Here is an 18,423-nt window from a genome sequence, read left to right on the forward strand (position 1 = left end):
TCAAGATTATGCAGTCACAATGATGTTACGGTAATTTGACTTGTCCAGTTGCTATAAATGATATACACTGGAGTTTCTGCAGCCCACTGAGCCCAGGAGTATAGATATAACAGCACTGGCTGGGCATCATGTATGGGACCTAGGGTATCCACCTATACTACAGGGCATAATGTTCTTTCTTAAACTGTGGCACCAAATTTAGAACCATCTGAAAGTCTCACAGAGAAAAAAAAGCAATGCAAACACTCAGTATCAGAGATGGTGTAATGAGTCGGACAACAGCAATCTAGGAAGGCTTCAAGCAGGCAGTTTGAAAGCACAAAGAATGCCAAGAGATCAGCAAAAAACTACAAACTGTTCAACAAAGCAGGTTTAAATATCTCTTATAATCGTGCCTGCAGCACCAGTTGGCTGTTAATGAGAGATGAGGAAACAGTCAGCAATTAGGATCTGCATTTGTCAATTCATATTCCAGGGATTAGTAAATGTCATGTCTCCATAGACTAAGGAACCCATTATAATCCTTCAATATGCAAATAGTAGGTGAACCATAAGAAATGCTTTTGGTTTTAAAAAGAATTGTTTCAGGCAGCATTACCCCTGTTCAACAATATAGAGATTTAGTGCAACATGAAGCTGGGAACATGGTTTCTCCTTTTTCCGAATCATTTGCCCGTTTTATATATTAGTAAAGTGCATAGCAAGATGATTCGAAAAATTATGAGGAATGACTTGAGACTATCTGCCCAGAGGATTCAGATGGAATAATCGTGAAATGTATATTGTGAATTATGAGACAATTGGATGAATAAACTCTCATTCTTGTGCCAGTGCTCATATGGTCAGGTGGCACATTCACCTTGTTTCAGCCATAGATGCCTCCTAAGTTCCTAGTAATATGGTGTTTGGGTCTGAAATGACTTGGCTGTAAGTATGGTTTGCAAGTGTGTTTTGGGGCAACAAGCTACCCCTTTGGGGATAAGCAGTGAATACAAACAAACTGAGATTTCTGAAGCCAGGATCAGACTGTGTATAACTTAAAAAAGTATTGTAAAATATTGAAAAACAATTAACCAGATAGAATAGATGAACCTTCAGAATTCTGGTCGCAAGTGTTGGTATGTGGACTACACTAATTTGGGATATGTTTAGGACCCAGAACTTTTATCTGCACACTGTTTAATTTAAATAAACTTGTGCACGCATTCGTGTTTATTGCATAAGTCAAGTTTATCAACAATGTAATATGGTATCTCTTATTGTATAATGGATACAATTTTTGTTCATGACATGGATAGTGTCTCTCAGGGTCTCTGTTGCCCAATATTATGTAGTGCACTCTATTCCATTTCCCAAATAGAATGAGTGAAGAGTTTATGGGCCTGTGTATAAATTAAGAAGGGCTTTCCAGAGTACTAGAACTTTTGTGTGACCATCCTGCTGGTTCTAAACAGTCATGGAATGTTTTTAAAAATGTTATTACGGGCTCATGGATGAAACTTCTTATTCTTAAAAAATAAAATAGATATAGGTTATTGAAAGAGGGCAGAAGCTATATTACACAATACATAGTGATGCATTTGTAGGAGAGCATAGTTATGGGGCAATATAACAATGAGGATTTTAGGCATCCATAAAAGAAGAAATTTAGAAAACATGTTAAAGAAACTGCAGTAGCGGTGAGTAGAGAGAACAGGTGTGTAAAGACAGACTTTTTTTTATAACCTTTAAAAATAATTTAGTCTACATAACTTCTACACCTTTTGTCTAACATAGCACAGGTATGATATATGCACAGGACAGCTCTGTACCTATTTCAAACCGTATTTAACATAGAAGCTTTGAACATCTCTGCTGGGGATTGTTTTATGCATTTATAACATCCAGATACTACCTTTAAAATTTCTCTCCAACCTCAGGTGTTGTATTCCTGTTCTGAATCTCTGTCTACAAAATCTATTAACTTTCTGCACTATGGATTTTATAGATTTGTCAGACAGCCTGGAGCCAGAGATGTCTTTGGCTGTCCATATGCATTTGCACAGGCTAGTTTTAATTGCTCATATAAAATTACATAATTCAGGCTTTCCAACCTTACCGATTTTGGTAGGATGGTCCTGATTTTTGGGTCCTTTCCCCAACAAGCAGTGCATCGTTAAACATGCTCGTGTTAAGTTCAGGGCACTATAACCCTGTAGAGTGCACTGAATGGTCTGCCCCCAGTGGGTTTGAGAGCTATGAGAATAATTGAAAATAATGCTGAGCATCAATAAGTTACGTAAAACATAATCGGTGCCTGTTTGTTCTTTAGCACCATGTCACCACTGATTTTATAAAAGAAATATAGTGAAAAAGCAAATACCGAGCATGCTCCCTGCAATCAGGATATCAAACAAAGTGTCGGCATAACGGCGATAATCCAATCTCGATCCAGTTGAGTCCAAAAACTTTGCTACTGCCTCCAAATCACTGCCTGCTTCATTAAGTCCCTGGACAATGGTATCCCTAAATACTGTAGGTTCGAATTTCTCTTTTTCATCTACAAAAAAGAAAATGTGGAAGGTTAGAAATATCTAGGGTAAAGCAAAGGAGCATTTGGGTTAGTGAGAAAAGGAAAGATTTTATTAACATTTAAAGATTCATTAATATGTTATCAGAATGAAAATAATTTATTTGTAATTTAGTGTTATTTTAGTGAAGTATCGATTTCAAGAGATATACATCAAATAGGCCTTCAGATGGGTGTGAGTGTGCGTGTGTCTCTCTCTCTCTCATTGGCTAGTCAAGTTTTTGCAGCATCACTGAATCAGTGAACAGTGGTTTGGGACACCAGAGGGCAAATACAGGTGGGCATGTCAGAAACTCAAATTTGGGATGGTCCTGCTGTACCAGAAACAGTTGAGAGGAGAAGGTACTAACACATAAAATTATGATTTTTTTAAATGTATTTTTAGAGCATTGCTGTGCCTCTATAACAACACCTCAACAGAGACTTCCCGTGCTGTGCCCTCCGCCAGAACTGTAATAAAACTTTTGGGGCCCTTACATATAAGGATCCTATTAATCCAAATTCCCCATCAATGTACGGAGTCAGTATCAGTTATTTGAATAAACCAGGTGGCATAAACTGGCCATGTGGTCAGGGGGTCTGGCTTTGCTGGAATAATACAAAAAAAGACAGAGTAACTGAATGCCAGCACAAATCAAATTGAAATTCTCTTGGATTTTATTTGATCAATATTGGAAAAGACTTAACTAGGACTTTCCAATGGCCTACTACATGATTCTCATGGATATTTGCACCAGTGTAGGTTCTGTGTTTTGTTTTGTTTAATCGTTTGTGTTTTTTGCACATGTATTTTGTTTGCCCTTTTGTTTTATGTAATTTTAGCATTGTGTAACAATTATTTGTCTTTTCGTTAATTAAAATATTTGTAATCTAATTCAGTCTTTGGGCTCTAGTATCTGAATTCACAAACCTTTAGACAAGACAAGGTTGTAATTAATGTTATCACTGTTAATTGTGTAATGGATTGACATATTTGCATTTGCCTTTAACTATAACTGGAACATCATAACCTATGGCATTCATCAGCCCAAATACATAAAATAAAACCAATAAAAATAAAACATTAGTGCACTATCCCAAATCCCTGTGGACATTTAAATAACTGGAGGTTTTTAATATCACCATGGCTATTGTAGTGTATCCTCACCTGTCACATCAAGGCAAACCTGTTACGCAAGTCCTACACTAACAAGTCACCTTGCTACTTTGAGATAAAAGACAACAATTTCTAATGAGACAAAAAGGTGAGAATGTGGCTTTTATATTTGTTCACATTATACAATACAAAAATGAACACTCTGGGCACCATATCTTTGTCATGGGAATTGAGTTGTTATGGTGGCAGGAAGTCCCATGCACCAGCTTACATTTTGGTTAAACTATTCAGAAAAATGCATATGTTTCTCAAGCTGAATTGTGAATGGTTGGCTTAGAGAAATAGCGGATGAGCTAAGGCGATCAGTGGCCCCCTCAGTCCAAGACTTCCTCTTTCAAGAATGTAAGCAGCAGAAGGAGAAGGGGGTTGAGCAATTGAGTTCTGGATACTGGACTTTGGGGTTAAATCATTTGTGAAAGGGACATCCTGGCACCATAACTTCAGTCCCATGAAGTTGTTATGGTAGCCAGAGTGTTCCTTTAATGTAAGAGGCAAATATTTTTTCTTCACCATTTGGGAGAAGGACCCAACACTTACCCCTCTTTCTGGTTTTAAACCTCTGGCCCGTTAGCACTGGCTTCTGATGCTTATTCATAAAATGTCTGTAAATACACAAAATATTTCAGAAATAATTAATTATTCTAGGGATGACGGTTATTGGATTTTTACACTCGCATGGACAAACTGGTATGGTTTCTTTTTTTTTTTTCCTTTTTTTTTTTGCTGTGCATAGACATTTGCTTGTGAGGTACCCCAAAGGCAATCCTCTAGCGTTTCACATTTAAGTATTACATTGGGGTAAATGAGAGACATGCACATTTTTGTAATTATTAAGTCATATGAGTAACATGCGCAATTGTAGTATAAGATCATGTTAGGTTGGTAATATCATAATGAAAGTTATGTTAGTAGGTTGATTAAACAGTTGTTCATTCTAAGGTAACAGTCTAACTGAGTAATACAGGCTGGGTTTAACTGTGATTTGAGATTAGGGTACGTTTAGTTAGTTTAAGCTTTCCACAAAGTATTTATGATGGTGCGACACAAAAAACTGCCACTGGGAGGCGTTATGGCCCATATATATAGCCTAAAGATGTCAGAGTTATTTAAGCTAAAGCCTTGCGCAATAAAATAAACAAAAAATCTGCTAAATAATGCTCTGTAGTTGAAAACTTCAAATTATGAGTATTATGCAAAACAGGTGCTCAATAGTTACTATCATGTGAGAAGGTGGTAAACTTTGATACCAGAGATGGAGTCCTGAACCTCTCACGTCAGTCAGCCAGTTCCCTGCAGGGGTTGAAAGTTCAAATTCAGCCACATGCACAGTTATTTAGGCATGCTTATGTCCGTGTATGGTGTGCCTGGGGCTGTATGGATAGTCCAGGTAGTTTTGTTTAGCCGATGCCCTTGCGTGAGATCGGTTCAAGCGGGTCTGCCGGTGGTGCCGCTGGGAGTTGCTTCCATGCGTCCCGGGGCTGTGGCCTGCGGGAGAAAGTTGTGGGTGATTGCTTGCTTGTAAGTATGGTTTGTGGTGCTGTCCCAGTGTTTAGTAGCTGGGTTAGGTGGAGTCGTGGGTGGTCTTGGTGCTTTACACCCAGTGGGCGCCTTGGTTTTTCCCTTCTCAGGGCATGTATGTGCCGCTTGTGCTGTACTTGTCTGTGGAAGGCTGTTCGCTCCCTTGGGGGGTGGTGGGTTCTCCGTGGCTGGCCCGGTTTGTCCGCCCTCATGGGGCCTCATGGGATCTTTGGCGTGGCGCGCATGGTAACAATGGCGGGCCCTGCTACGTGTTTAGCGCTTGACTTTCGTTTTGACCCGGGGGGCTCCCCTTGTTGATGTCCACCCCCTGGGGGTGTGTGTCTCTGCTGTACCTGTTTGTGGTGGTCGGCTTTGTGTTTGAGCTTGCGCCAGAATCTCTGGAACAGGTCGTCCAGTCGCTGTCTCCAGTTCGTGGGCAGCTGCCGCCATCTTAGTCTCCATAGCTCGTCAATGCGTGCAGCGTTAGCTGTCCCGTGGGGATGTTCAGGTGAGTCGAGCTGCTTGGTGACCGGGATGACCCACGCCGGTCAGGGGGGGGGGGAAGTTCCTTGCCGCGGCGCCTGTTAGGCTAATGCCCCGGAGAGCGGCCGTCTCTCCGTGGTCCGTTCCCAGGTAGGCTGCAAGCCTCGTCGCGTCAGGATGGCTGTGCAGGGGGCCGTGAGAGGCACCGTTTTAGTCGGTAGCCCCTCCTGAGATGAGGTACGGTGTGCAATAGTCGGTGGGGTGTCATTTTCGGGCGCTGTACCCCAGTTTTCCCCTCCAGACGCGGGAGCTATCCAATGTTAAGAGGTTCACAAGGTATGTAGGGTGCAGTATTCATAAATCATGGTTGGTTTTATATCAATTCACACATTGGTCCGTGCAAATAATCATTTCCATCATTTTGTTTTCTAAGTAATTATGAGCCCCATAGAGCACTACTGCCAATTTTAATGACTACAATTTTAATAAAAATGGGCACTCAACTAAATTGTATAATTTGTATAATTGGAATTTCTATCAAAACAACCGAAGAGATAAATAAAAAGGAATGGTGTCCGTAGTTGTACACGGTACACATGGTACACTCTATACTCCCATAGCCTGGTGATCAATATGAAAAAGGACCACAAAGAAGGAGAGATCCTCCTCAGACCACTTGGAATGTTTTCAGTCCTAGAAGAGCATATCTAAAAATATGTTGTGCCTGTGTGAAGCTTTTCTTTAAAATCCTGTTAATAATTCTTTCAAAAGACTCAGCCTATGTGATAAACTAATGGTTCTAATAACAAACCATATCCGAAACCGCAACCGGTAAATCTTATTTTTAAAATTTTTACCTTCGCTGCATCTGTCATCTTAAAGGGACACTGCAGGTTGAAATTGAATTGATTAAAAACAGGTAATGTGTCAAAATCTGCAAAAATGTACTTAAGATATAATACAAGTAAATAGAAAAATTGAAAATGTAAATTTATATAAAGAAAGAAAAAAATAAGTTATTTCAATTTAATTTCATAAAGTGCATGTGTATATAATATAAAATATATTTTTTTAAGCTGGATACCTTTTGCAACTACCTCATAAAAAACACAGGTATATTTTGTAATTAAGGTTGGGATAATACAAACACAATTTTCTCAACTTAAAGTATGCTGCTATAATTGCAGGTTTGAACCAAACTTGATCCGCAAACAAACGGTGACAAACCTATGCGGACTCATTTTCTTTAACATTCAGGTATATACATTATTTAGCATAGAAAATGTTAAAGCCTGTGGGGGCGTGGCCTAACCTCGGAAGAAGATGGACGCTTGATCCCGGAGCTCTGATCCCCCCACGCGCTAAATCCACTGCCATCCGCATCCCTCACACCGCAAAACAGCCTGTTACTTCACCGGCCGAAGCCCCTAAGCAGCCTGCACCTGAATCCACACAGAGGTAATGGGGGGCAACAAAAAACGGAGGGACACGAACCCATCCGTGGCCTCCATATTCCGCACGCCGTCGGAACACCGGAGAGCTACCTCCTCACAGGCAGACGAGGAGTCAGGCTCAGACACAGAGAGCCTGCACACGATGACAGATCCGGCGGCCCCCATTACCATCGGGGTACTGCGGGACATGCTACACCAGGCGACCACAGACATCAAGGCCCATGTAGCCACTGAGATAGGACGGCATGTAGCAGGCCTGAAGGCAGATATAGTAGGCCTCAACGCCCGCACAGATCAGGTAGAAACCCGGCTCACATCACTCCAAGCCACCACCACAAATCACACCCAGGATATAGCATATCTATACGGCCACATGTCAGCCCTGGAGGACGGTCTGGAAGACCTAAACAATAGATCCAGACGGAATAACATTAGAATCTGCGGCCTACCTGAAACTGTCACCATGGAACAACTAGTACCAACACTTAAAAACATTTTTAAAGCAATAGCCCCTGAACTCACACCTCAGGAGCTGGAAATGGATAGGGCCCATAGAGCCCTCCGCCCACAAAACTTAGGCGCATCCACTCCAAGAGATGTGATCACTCGCATACATTTCTTCAAAACCAAAGAAAAGCTACTAACCCTGGCGCGGGACAAACCCCCACGCTACCAAGACACCCGTCTCACTTTTTTTCAAGACCTGGCTCCATCCACACTCAAAAAAAGGAGAGACCTCAAACCTCTGACACTTGCCCTGCAGAAACAAGGCATCAAATATACCTGGGGACACCCCTTCAAACTTATGGTCAAGAAAGATGATCAAATGCACATCCTCACATCAGTTGCAGAAATGTCACCCTTCGCAGAATCACTGGGGATACAGCTGCTGCAACTCGCCCCCTTCCACCAGAACAGAGAAGAAGGTCATCCACACGAAGACCCTGATCACCTCAGACCGCCCAAGAAACAGAGAGTACCCGCTCACCCAGAGGAGCCACCTCCGCACCGCCGGGAATGCCGCCAGTAACCCACGCGGGGCTGAACGCTCACCACTTGGACTCACTCCAAAGGTTTAATACGGGGAACAATAATCAAAGCAGCCAGCATTCACAGAAAACAAACACTCCACGAACTAGAACACCACCTGACCTCCTTACGGACGCTTGAAATCAAACACAAACATACCCCCTCCCAACCATTACTTGACAAAATTAAATCCCACCAACAAGCAATAAAAACCTACATGTCTAAAGACGCTCATAAGGCCCTACAATGGACCAAACAATTATTTTATGAGAAATCCAACAAATCGGACACCCTTCTGGCACGCAAACTTCGACAAAAATCACTTCACAAACGTATCGACAAAATCACCTCACCTGGGGGCCGAACCCACAACGACCCTGACCAAATAGCCTCCATATTCGTCGAGTACTTCACTAAACTATACAACCACAGCCCCACCCATACCCCAGCACACCCGACTTTAGGACAAGAAATACATAACTTCCTTTCAAAAATCCCCCTCCCAGCACTCACAAACCAGGAACGGGACTCTCTCGCATCCCCGATCACCGAAGAAGAAATAGCCCTCACGATAAAACACACAAAACCCAACAAAAGCCCAGGTCCCGATGGCTTCACAGGCCTCTACTACAAAACATTCAGCACCATACTGATTCCCCATCTGACCACTCTCTGCAATTCAATAATGGAAGGCGAACAGGTACCGCCGGAAATGCTCAAAGCCAACATCTGCCTAATCCCCAAACCACACAAAACACACCTAGACCCTGGTCACTACCGCCCAATATCCCTCCTCAACACGGATATTAAGATCCTCACAAAAACACTGGCCAACAGGATTCAGCGACTCCTCCCAAAACTCATACACCCAGACCAGGTAGGATTTATCCCCAACCGCCAAGCCTGTGACAATACCAGACGCACGATAGACTTAATATGGAGAGCCCAACACAAGGACACCCCCACCCTACTACTCTCAATGGACACTGAAAAAGCGTTTGATCGCTTGCTCTGGCCCTTCCTATTCCGCACTCTACAAAAATTCCACTTCCCTGACACTTTCATCAAAGCCCTCACGACCCTATACTCCAACCCCACGGCGGCTCTCCTACTCCCCAACACCAACCCACATGAGTTCATAATAAAAAACGGGACCAGACAAGGCTGCCCGCTCTCCCCACTCCTGTTTGCCCTCTCCCTAGAACCTCTACTACAACTCATCCGCTCCACCCCCGAAATCCAGGGCCTTAAGGTTCGACAAGATGAATATAAGATCGCAGCATACGCAGATGATATCCTCCTGACACTCACAGACCCCACCAACTCCCTACCCCCCCTCCTCACGCTCCTTCAAGAGTACGCCCACCTCTCAGGTTATAAACTGAACCTGGATAAAACAGAAGCCCTTCCCCTCAACATACCAGAACCACTCCTGACCCAAATAATCCGCTCACATCCATTTCGATACAACCAACAAAGCATTCACTACTTGGGCACACACATTCCAGCAGATCTATCCAAAACATATTCACTAAACTACACCCCACTGATCGAACGAGCCATGTCAGACCTGCAAAGATGGCAACCCATGCACATATCCTGGCTGGGCAGAATCGCATCCATAAAAATGAATCTCCTACCCAAATTCTTATACCTGTTCCAGACTCTACCCATCCCCATCTCTAGATTGGACTTTAAAGCCCTCCAATCAAAAATAGACAAATTCCTCTGGGCGGACAAAAGACCACGGATTAAACGGATAACAATGTACAAAACAGTGAAAACCGGGGGCTTAGGTCTCCCCAACCTCATGCAATACTACCAAGCAGCCCAGTTGGCCCAGGTGCAACACCTCCACTCCCCCCCGGGAACAAAACTCTGGGTAGATCTGGAACACGACCTTCTAGGTAGAGACCATCCCTCCGTCCTCTTTTGGCTCCCCAAAAATGACAGACCAGATCTCCCCCCGACAACACCTGCTCTAACCACATCCCTACAAGTATGGGACAGAACCAACGCGCGCCACCCCCTCATAAACTCCCCATCACCACTCACCCCGATCCTCAGAAACAAACGTTTCCCCCCCAGGCATGACTCCACGAGACTATGCACATTATGAGGACAACGGACTAACCAGACTTCGGGACTTCTACAGAAACCAGCAGCTGATACCATTCCCAGAACTCCCGTGTACCACACCACTAAACACATTCGATCACTTTCGATATCTACAGCTACGCAGCTTCCTGATGGAACCCCAGAACACAAAAACAGCAAATACAAAACTCACACGATTCGAGACAAATTGCCTACATGCCCCCACACACAAATGACAAATTTCCTTGATATACTCCCAACTAAACGCCAATTCCCCAACAGACACACTCACCTACACGAAGGCCTGGGAAAGAGACATAGGCCCACCGGATGACCCAACAGTCTGGACAAGCATATGGGAAGCGACCGCCTCACTTACCATATGCGTAAATCATAAGGAACAGGCTTACAAAACCATGCTCAGATGGTACCTGACACCACTGAGACTCAAACAAATGGGAATAGCCCAAACAGACACGTGTTGGAAAAAATGCGGCCAACAAGGCACGTATTTCCATATGTGGTGGCAATGCCCACACAGCTCCCACCTCTGGAAGGCGGTTGCCGACCTCACCTCTAAAATACTGCACGAGACCGTACCCATGAACCCCTGGACATGGCTACTCTCAAAACCCCAACCTCAACTACAGAGGGCACAAAATAAACTAGTGGCGAAAATAGCTCTCGCCACCAGACGCACCATAGCGGAGCAATGGGGCAACCAAAACACGCCTACACTAACAAAAATGGTCCAAAAAACCGAAGAAACAATGGAAATGGACAAACTCTCGGCAATATTACACGACACAACAAAACAATTCCACAAAATCTGGGACCCCTGGATTATGAGACACATAGTAGGGATATAATACCTGGGTCGGGCCGCACGGCCGCTTCAAGGTTCCCTTCCACCCCCCCTTCCCCTCGCCCTTGCGACACTATACCCCTGCACATAAACCTCCCATAATAAACTTGGGAAAATATACCCACTGAAAACCCCGTAGAAACCAAGAAGACAGAGGATACAATATCCACCCCCCAACCAACAGACCAAGACGCGACTGACACCACAAACGCATCTCTAACATAACCAGAGCAACATTACTATCGAAAGCAACCTGTGGAAATTCACACAAATAGGCTGCTAAACAGACCATAAGGTCAAACAGACACGCACACCCCACACACTACAGAAGACCGACACACACCACAAGACAACTAGAATACCAATCTTGCATAACGCAGACAAAGGGCACTATCACGTGAGACGTCCACCTCACACTCCCCATGGGACCCCCCCGGGAATCCCTCGACACTACATCTCAGCTGTACAAAATAGAATAGTATTCGACACTCACGACAAGAACATACACCACTGATATGGGGACCACACGAACTACGAGCATTACACAAAACTCACACTGTGACGCAGACACACAGACTACAACTAGACCTATCACACTGGACGTAATGGCTAGTAGAAATTACTTTAGACCTGTTATTTTCAGTTAACCCTTGCTCAGTTAACGATACGTGTAATACTACCTGAGCGGTTGTAAGTGGAAAACGACAATAATGTATGGAACGCTATGTAACAAAACGTCTTCCCTACTCCACCCCGCGTCAGCATATTGACGCGCACAGACGTTAAACGTGTAACTATACTTACCTATGTCGGCCCTGTATAACCTAGCAGGTCAGTCTTGTTTGAATACCAGCATGCCTACTTAAATCAATGCAGGTCATCAATCTACCTAGAAGCATCTTCTGTTAAAGCTATTATGCTAATTTATTATGTTAACCTATGTCAACGCTACCTTGTTTTGCATAACTCATGGTTAGACACCATGCTGACTTATCTGACAAACCTGTTTATTTCTGTTTATTTCTCAAAAAAAAAAAATAAGCGCATCAAATCATCTTTACCGTTATGTCTTTGTGCCGACCCATGTAACCAGTTAAATGCCATAATCTTATGATGTAATTGACACTGCGCTTCAAAAATAAAGAATTTAAAAAAAAAAAAAGAAAATGTTAAAGCCTGCCCCATCTCCATTACTGAACAGGAGTCCAAGATACTCAAGAGTAAATTCCAACAGAAATGGTAGCAGAATACATTGCTCTACAGAAATACATGTTCACAATCTAAAAAGGTATTTTAGGGATGCTGTATTCTTAAAAATGATATCTGGTTCTTTACAAGCACAGATTAAAAGGGTAAATAACAAAGATGTAGTGTGCAAAAAAAACCATTTACAGACAAATTAACAACTCAAAAACACTCACGTGGGGTTAACCTTACCGCCCTCATCAAAATTAAAAATAATGCACATACATACAAGTTAAAACACCTATAGAAAGTGGAGGCATAGGTACGAGAGCAGCATATGCAAAAACAAAATCGACAAAATATAGACAAGAAATCTAGGCTTCTGCTGACTGAAGAAGCCTAGATTATTGTCGAAACGCGTTTTGGCACTTCGTTATTTTCTTGCTGTTATTGCACTTTTATGCTTTTGATATGTGAGCATTAATAAATATTGTTCTATATTTTATTACATCTCCATAGTATATTTTAGCAGTGTCCAGCACCTTTACCCATTGGTATACAGTTGTGGGCAGTGTCACCCCATAAGCGACACCAAGCTTACATACCTAGAGCCAGGACCTATTTTTGGCTCTTATCTAGGTGAGCACAGCTAGCATGTTTGTTTATATTGGAGTGGTTTAGATAGCGGCACTATTACTGCCTTTTTTCTTCTCCCTTTGAGTGGTGTTTCATAAGAAGAAAGGTGTGTTGCTACCTGCAAAGGCAAAATTGTGCGAATATCGAGCCTTATTGTTACCAGGCTCTGCTGAATGTGAGTGTTCATAGTTACTTGAGCTATACCTCACTTGTGGACATTTTACCATCTGCACTATATTTTGTCTATTTTATTTTTGCATATGCTGCTCTCTTGCCTATTTGTCACTGCTGTTAAAGGATAAGATCCGCCACGCACTGCATGTGATGAATTGCATTTACCTGTGCATACCAATATTTCAGAACCATACTGATGAATTCCAATAGAAAAGATACTGCATAATATCTACAACAGTGATTCTCCCAATATTTTTAAGTAATGGTAAATATATGAAGGGGGGAAAAATGTGTACATTTGCATTGTTTTAATTTCACAGGTATCCCTGAAAGCAATCTATGCATGGAATCTATGTCCAGTCAATTTATCTCCTTACATTATTCATTAAAAACAATACATTAAGTGTATTGAAAGGGTATTGAAAGGGTAAATCAACTGAACAACATGTCATAGAGCCAGCATTTGGTCAGAGATAAGAAATTCGAGTGGTATTTAACATGACAAGTCATTCTCTTGCTGCAATATTATTTTAAGCATAGAAGCATCTGCGGACTTCTATTTTTAGCTTTAAATTCAGTATGCTCCAATCTGTTGCAGAGTATCAGGGTCAGGCTTTATAAGGTGCTGGTTACCGCTGTGCCCTTACAGATGTGAAAAGTGTGTTAAATAAACTGAGAAAATCAGCTATCCCATCTGAGATGGACATTTTTTGTCCTATCAAAGAAATAATTCAGCAGCTAAAGGTTAAATCAATATATCAGTTCTGTGGATCAACTGTTTGTACATCTTTAGGAGATTTATGTTACTATTTTTGATTTCCATGTGGCCAATATAAAAATACTTCGAAGGGTACACATCACAGTCAACAATGTGTTTGGGTCATCATGGACATAGGAAGCTGGAGAAGAAGAATGTAGGAGTTTAAGCAAAGGTGCTCAGGAATCAAAGAGAACTTAAAAAGTAGCGTACATTTACACGAAGTCTATTATCTGGTATGGCATGCAGTTAACGTAGTATGGGTTATCAGTAGGCAACAATATTATTAGTACAGCAAGACGGACGTTGAGCATATCATATTGTCTGACGTTGTTTGTAACTGGAGACACAGAGTAGCAGATGCATGCCTGTACAATAATGACACTGGGCTAGGAGACCTACAACAACCTACAACCAGCAATGCAGGACCAGTGTATTAAATAAGATTTGTGGTCAGGTGTAGCGGTCGGGGCAGACAGTGAAAGTGTGTAGGTCAGGATCAATCACAGATTGCCAGATAACAAGAGCTTGAATTGAACCTTTCAAACTCCAAACAGATCTCTGCAGCAACTGGCTACATATTGATGTAGTTAGTTTTTTTAGACATCATGGCGTTTTAATACGTAGATAACTGTGCACAAAACAATGCATAAGCAAGGATCATAACTAAGTGCTATGCTACTATTCAGGTCCTCCCTACTACCTTTCTTGTGAACATTTGCTAACGTCCAATCTTCTGGGATTACTCCTGTTAACAATGACTGGTCAAATAGATCTGTTAATGGTTTTGCTATTATACCACTAAGCTCTTTTAATGACAATGAAGGGGGAAGTTATCATCATGGGTGACTTTAATCTTCCTGATGTGAATTGGAAAACCAAAATAGCTGCTTGTGCCAGGAGCACACATATTCTAAACTCCCTACTGGGATTGTCTCTAAAACAAGTCGTTGAGGAGCCAACTCGTAAAGAGACCATACTAGATTTAACAAATGGAGATTTGTTATCAGATATTACTGTAGGTGAAAGTTTAGGATCCAGTGATCATCAGTCAGTGAGGTTTAAAGGGACACTCCAGACACCCAGACCACTTCTGCTCATTGGAGTGGTCTGGGTGCCAACTCCCACTACCCTTAACCCTGCAAGTGTAATTATTGCAGTTTTTCATAAACTGCAATATTTACATTGCAGGGTTAACTCCACCTCTAGTGGCTGTCTATTAGACAGCCACTGGAGGTCACTTCCTTGTTTCTAGCACAGGTTTCCTGTGCTAGAGCGTCGCTGGACGTCCTCACGCTGTGTGAGGACCTCCAGCGTCGCTCAAAACCCCATAGGAAAGCATTGAAATTATTTTTCAATGCTTTCCTATGGGGAGACGTAATGAGCATGCGCGGCATTTCCGCGCATGCGCATTGGGTCTCCTCGGCCGGTGAGCGAGATTAGTCTCGCCCACCGGCCGACGTAATCACTAGGAGGAGCGTCGCGGAGGCGGAGACAGCGGCGAGGGACATCGCCGCTGTCCCAGGTAAGTGACTGAAGGGGTTTTTACCCCTTCAGTAACCGGGGATTGGTGGGTGGGAGGGAGAGGGACCCTCCAGTGCCAGAAAAACTGATCGTTTTTCTGGCACTGGAGTTTCCCTTTAATATAAGAACAGTGACTGAGGCACACAACACAAAAACAAAAGTTTTAGACTTTAAAAAAAACTGACTTTTCTCAAATTAAAATATGTGTAAAGGAGTCATTATTAGACTGGAGCAATTTAAAGGGAGTCCAAGAGAAATGTGATTATTTAAAAGTTGCACTGGCAACAGAAAATTGCATTAGGCTTGTCAGTAAAAGCAAAACATTCAAGATAGTAAAAAACTAAAAGTTAGCATTTAGTAAATAAAAAAAAAAACAGAGTGAGGAAGACAGAAGGATCTAAAAGATTAGGCAGAAAGAGGCTAAGCAAGTTAAAAGAGCTTCCAAATCACACACAGAAGAGAAAATAGCACAGTCAGTAAAAAAGGGGACAAAACATTTTTTGGATACATAAATGAGAAAAGGAATGTAAAACAAGGATTAGCTAGATTAAAAACAAAAGAAGGAAGGTATGTAGACTAGAATAAAAGTCTAGTTGACTGCCTCAATGAATATTTTTGTTCAGTATTTACAGATGAAAAATGGAAAGGGGCCTTAGTTAGGAAAAAGGACAAATTAGTCATTTGTCACATGTCAGTTTACAGAGGAAGAGGTTCTATTTCAACTGTCAAAAGTAAAGACAAATAAGTCAATGGGACCTGATGGAATACACTCAAAGTTATTAAAATAGCTTGGTGGTATACTAGCAAAACCATTAACAAATTTATTTAACCAATCATTGTTAACGAGAGTAATCCCAGAAGATTGGAAGTTAGCGAATGTTGTGCCCATTCACAAGAAAAGTAGTAGGGAGGAGTCGGGCAACTATAAGCCAGTAAGCCTTACTTCAGTAGTGGGGAAAGTAATGGAAATCATGGATAGGATTGTTGAACATTTAAAAACACATGGATTTCAAGATCAGAGACAGCATGGGTTTTCTTCAGGGAGATCATGCCAAACTAATCTTATTGATTTTTTTGATTGGGTAACTCAAATAATAAAATCAGGGTAGTGCAGTAGACATTGCTTACTTAGATTTCAGTAAGGCTTTTGACACGGTTGCACATAGAAGGCTTATCAATAAACTGCAATCTTTAAGTTTGGATTCCAATATTGTTGAATGGGTAAGGCAGTCGCTAAGTGACAGGCAACAGAGGGTTGTAGTTAATGGAGTATATTCGAAGCATGGGCTTGTCACCAGTGGGGTACCTCAGGGATCTGTACTTGGACCCATTCTCTTTAATATTTTTATTAGTGATATTGCAGAAGGTCTTGATGGTAAGGTGTGTCTTTTTGCAGATGATACTAAGATATGTAACAGGGTTGATGTTCCAGGAGGGATAAGCCAAAGGTCAGAGTTGTGGCAACTGACATTTAATGTGGATAAGTAAAAGATAATGCATCTTGGACATAAAAACCTAAGGGCAGAGTACAGAACAGATAGAGCCCTAACCTCAACATCTGGAAAGGAGTTTTGGGTGATTATTTCTGATGACTTAAAGGTAGGCAGACAATGTAATAGAGTAGCAGGAAATGCTAGCAGAATGCTTGCTTGTATAGGGAGAGGTATTAGCAGTAGAAAGAGCTCATAATGCTCATGCCATTATACAGAACACTGGTGAGACCTCACTTGGAGTATTGTACGCAGTACCAGAGACCCTATCTCCAGAAGGATATTGATACTTTAGAGCAGGGGTTCTCAACCCAGTCCTCAAGGATCCCCTACCAGTCCAGGATTTAGGGATTACCTGGGTGTGTCTAAGGTGTTTCGAAAAAGAAGAAAAAAAACAAAAAAAACTTAGAGTCTAAGTCACAACAAAAATAAATCAAAATAGGTGGGAGTGAAGCAGAGCTGGATGAGAGAGTAGAGTGCTGCCCTTCAGTAGAGAGCAAGAGACAGGTATGTGAGGTAGAGGTTACTCTGGGAGGCCATAAGCTTTCCTAAAAAGATGGGTTTTAAGGCACTTAAACGATTGAAGACTAGAGAAGAGTCTGATGGTGGTAGGCAGGCTATTCCATAGGAAGGGAGCCACCCGCAAGAAGTCCTGCAAGCGTGAGCTGGCTGTACAGGTGTGAGTAGTGGACAGGAGAAGGTCACGGATAGAGCAGAGAAACATAGATGAGAATGGACATACTTATAGATCTGTGAAGAGATATAAGAGGGGCTAGAATTGGTCAATGCTTTACAGGTATGGGTTAGCATTTTGAATGGACTCCTATAGGATACAGGAAGCCAATGTAAGGACTGACAGAGGGGTGAGGTGTGAGAGGACCGACTAGAGAGGAAAATTAGTCTGGCGGCAGCATTCATTACAGATTGTAGCGGGGCAATGCTGTTTTTGGGAAGACCAATTAGGAGAGGGTTACAATAATCCATGTGGGAAATTATTAGAGCATGGACAAGCTCTTTGGTACCATCTTGCGTAAGAAAGGGGCGCATGCGGGCTTTGTTTTTAAGATGGAATCTACAGGATTTGGTAACATGCTGGATGTGAGGCCCAAAGGTGAGGCTAGAATCAAATAGGACACCAAGCGCGCTTGCAAGGATGGCGCTAAATACTTTTCCTACTACATGCGAGCTACCAGTGTAGAGGATCAATGGGGATGTTTTAGTGGTATAATGTTGCTGTGTTACATACTACATTAAACATGCATGAAGAGATAGTAAGAATCCTCTTATAGAAGGATGTATCCTTATCTAGAAGGATAACGTTAAAACAGCCACATGTATACCAGCACAAAGGAAGACAAGAAGAAAAAATACAATTGAATGGTGGATCAGATCTACATTCCCGTTTCCAAGTACAACAGATATAGGAACTGAAGATTATGAAACTAATTGTTCTGATTCCACGACACAAGAACAGATTACAATTTGT

The 18,423-nt window shown here is 42.2% G+C and overlaps 1 protein-coding gene across 2 annotated transcripts in view; it reads right to left on the bottom strand.

The window, feature by feature from the left end:
- Positions 1-18,423, bottom strand: part of BZW2 (basic leucine zipper and W2 domains 2) — a 57,377-nt gene that overhangs the window by 24,216 nt on the left and 14,738 nt on the right. For both annotated transcript variants that reach the window (XM_063452399.1, XM_063452398.1), the window contains exons 2-3: positions 4,263-4,327; positions 2,363-2,539 (exon numbers count right to left, since the gene is read on the bottom strand). In XM_063452399.1, coding sequence (XP_063308469.1) covers positions 2,363-2,539; positions 4,263-4,320 — 235 coding nt within the window. In that variant the 5' untranslated portion in view covers positions 4,321-4,327. The remainder of the gene's footprint in view (positions 1-2,362; positions 2,540-4,262; positions 4,328-18,423) is intronic.

This window comes from Pelobates fuscus, chromosome 4 (assembly GCF_036172605.1).
Source record: "Pelobates fuscus isolate aPelFus1 chromosome 4, aPelFus1.pri, whole genome shotgun sequence".
NCBI classification, from domain to species: domain Eukaryota; kingdom Metazoa; phylum Chordata; class Amphibia; order Anura; family Pelobatidae; genus Pelobates; species Pelobates fuscus.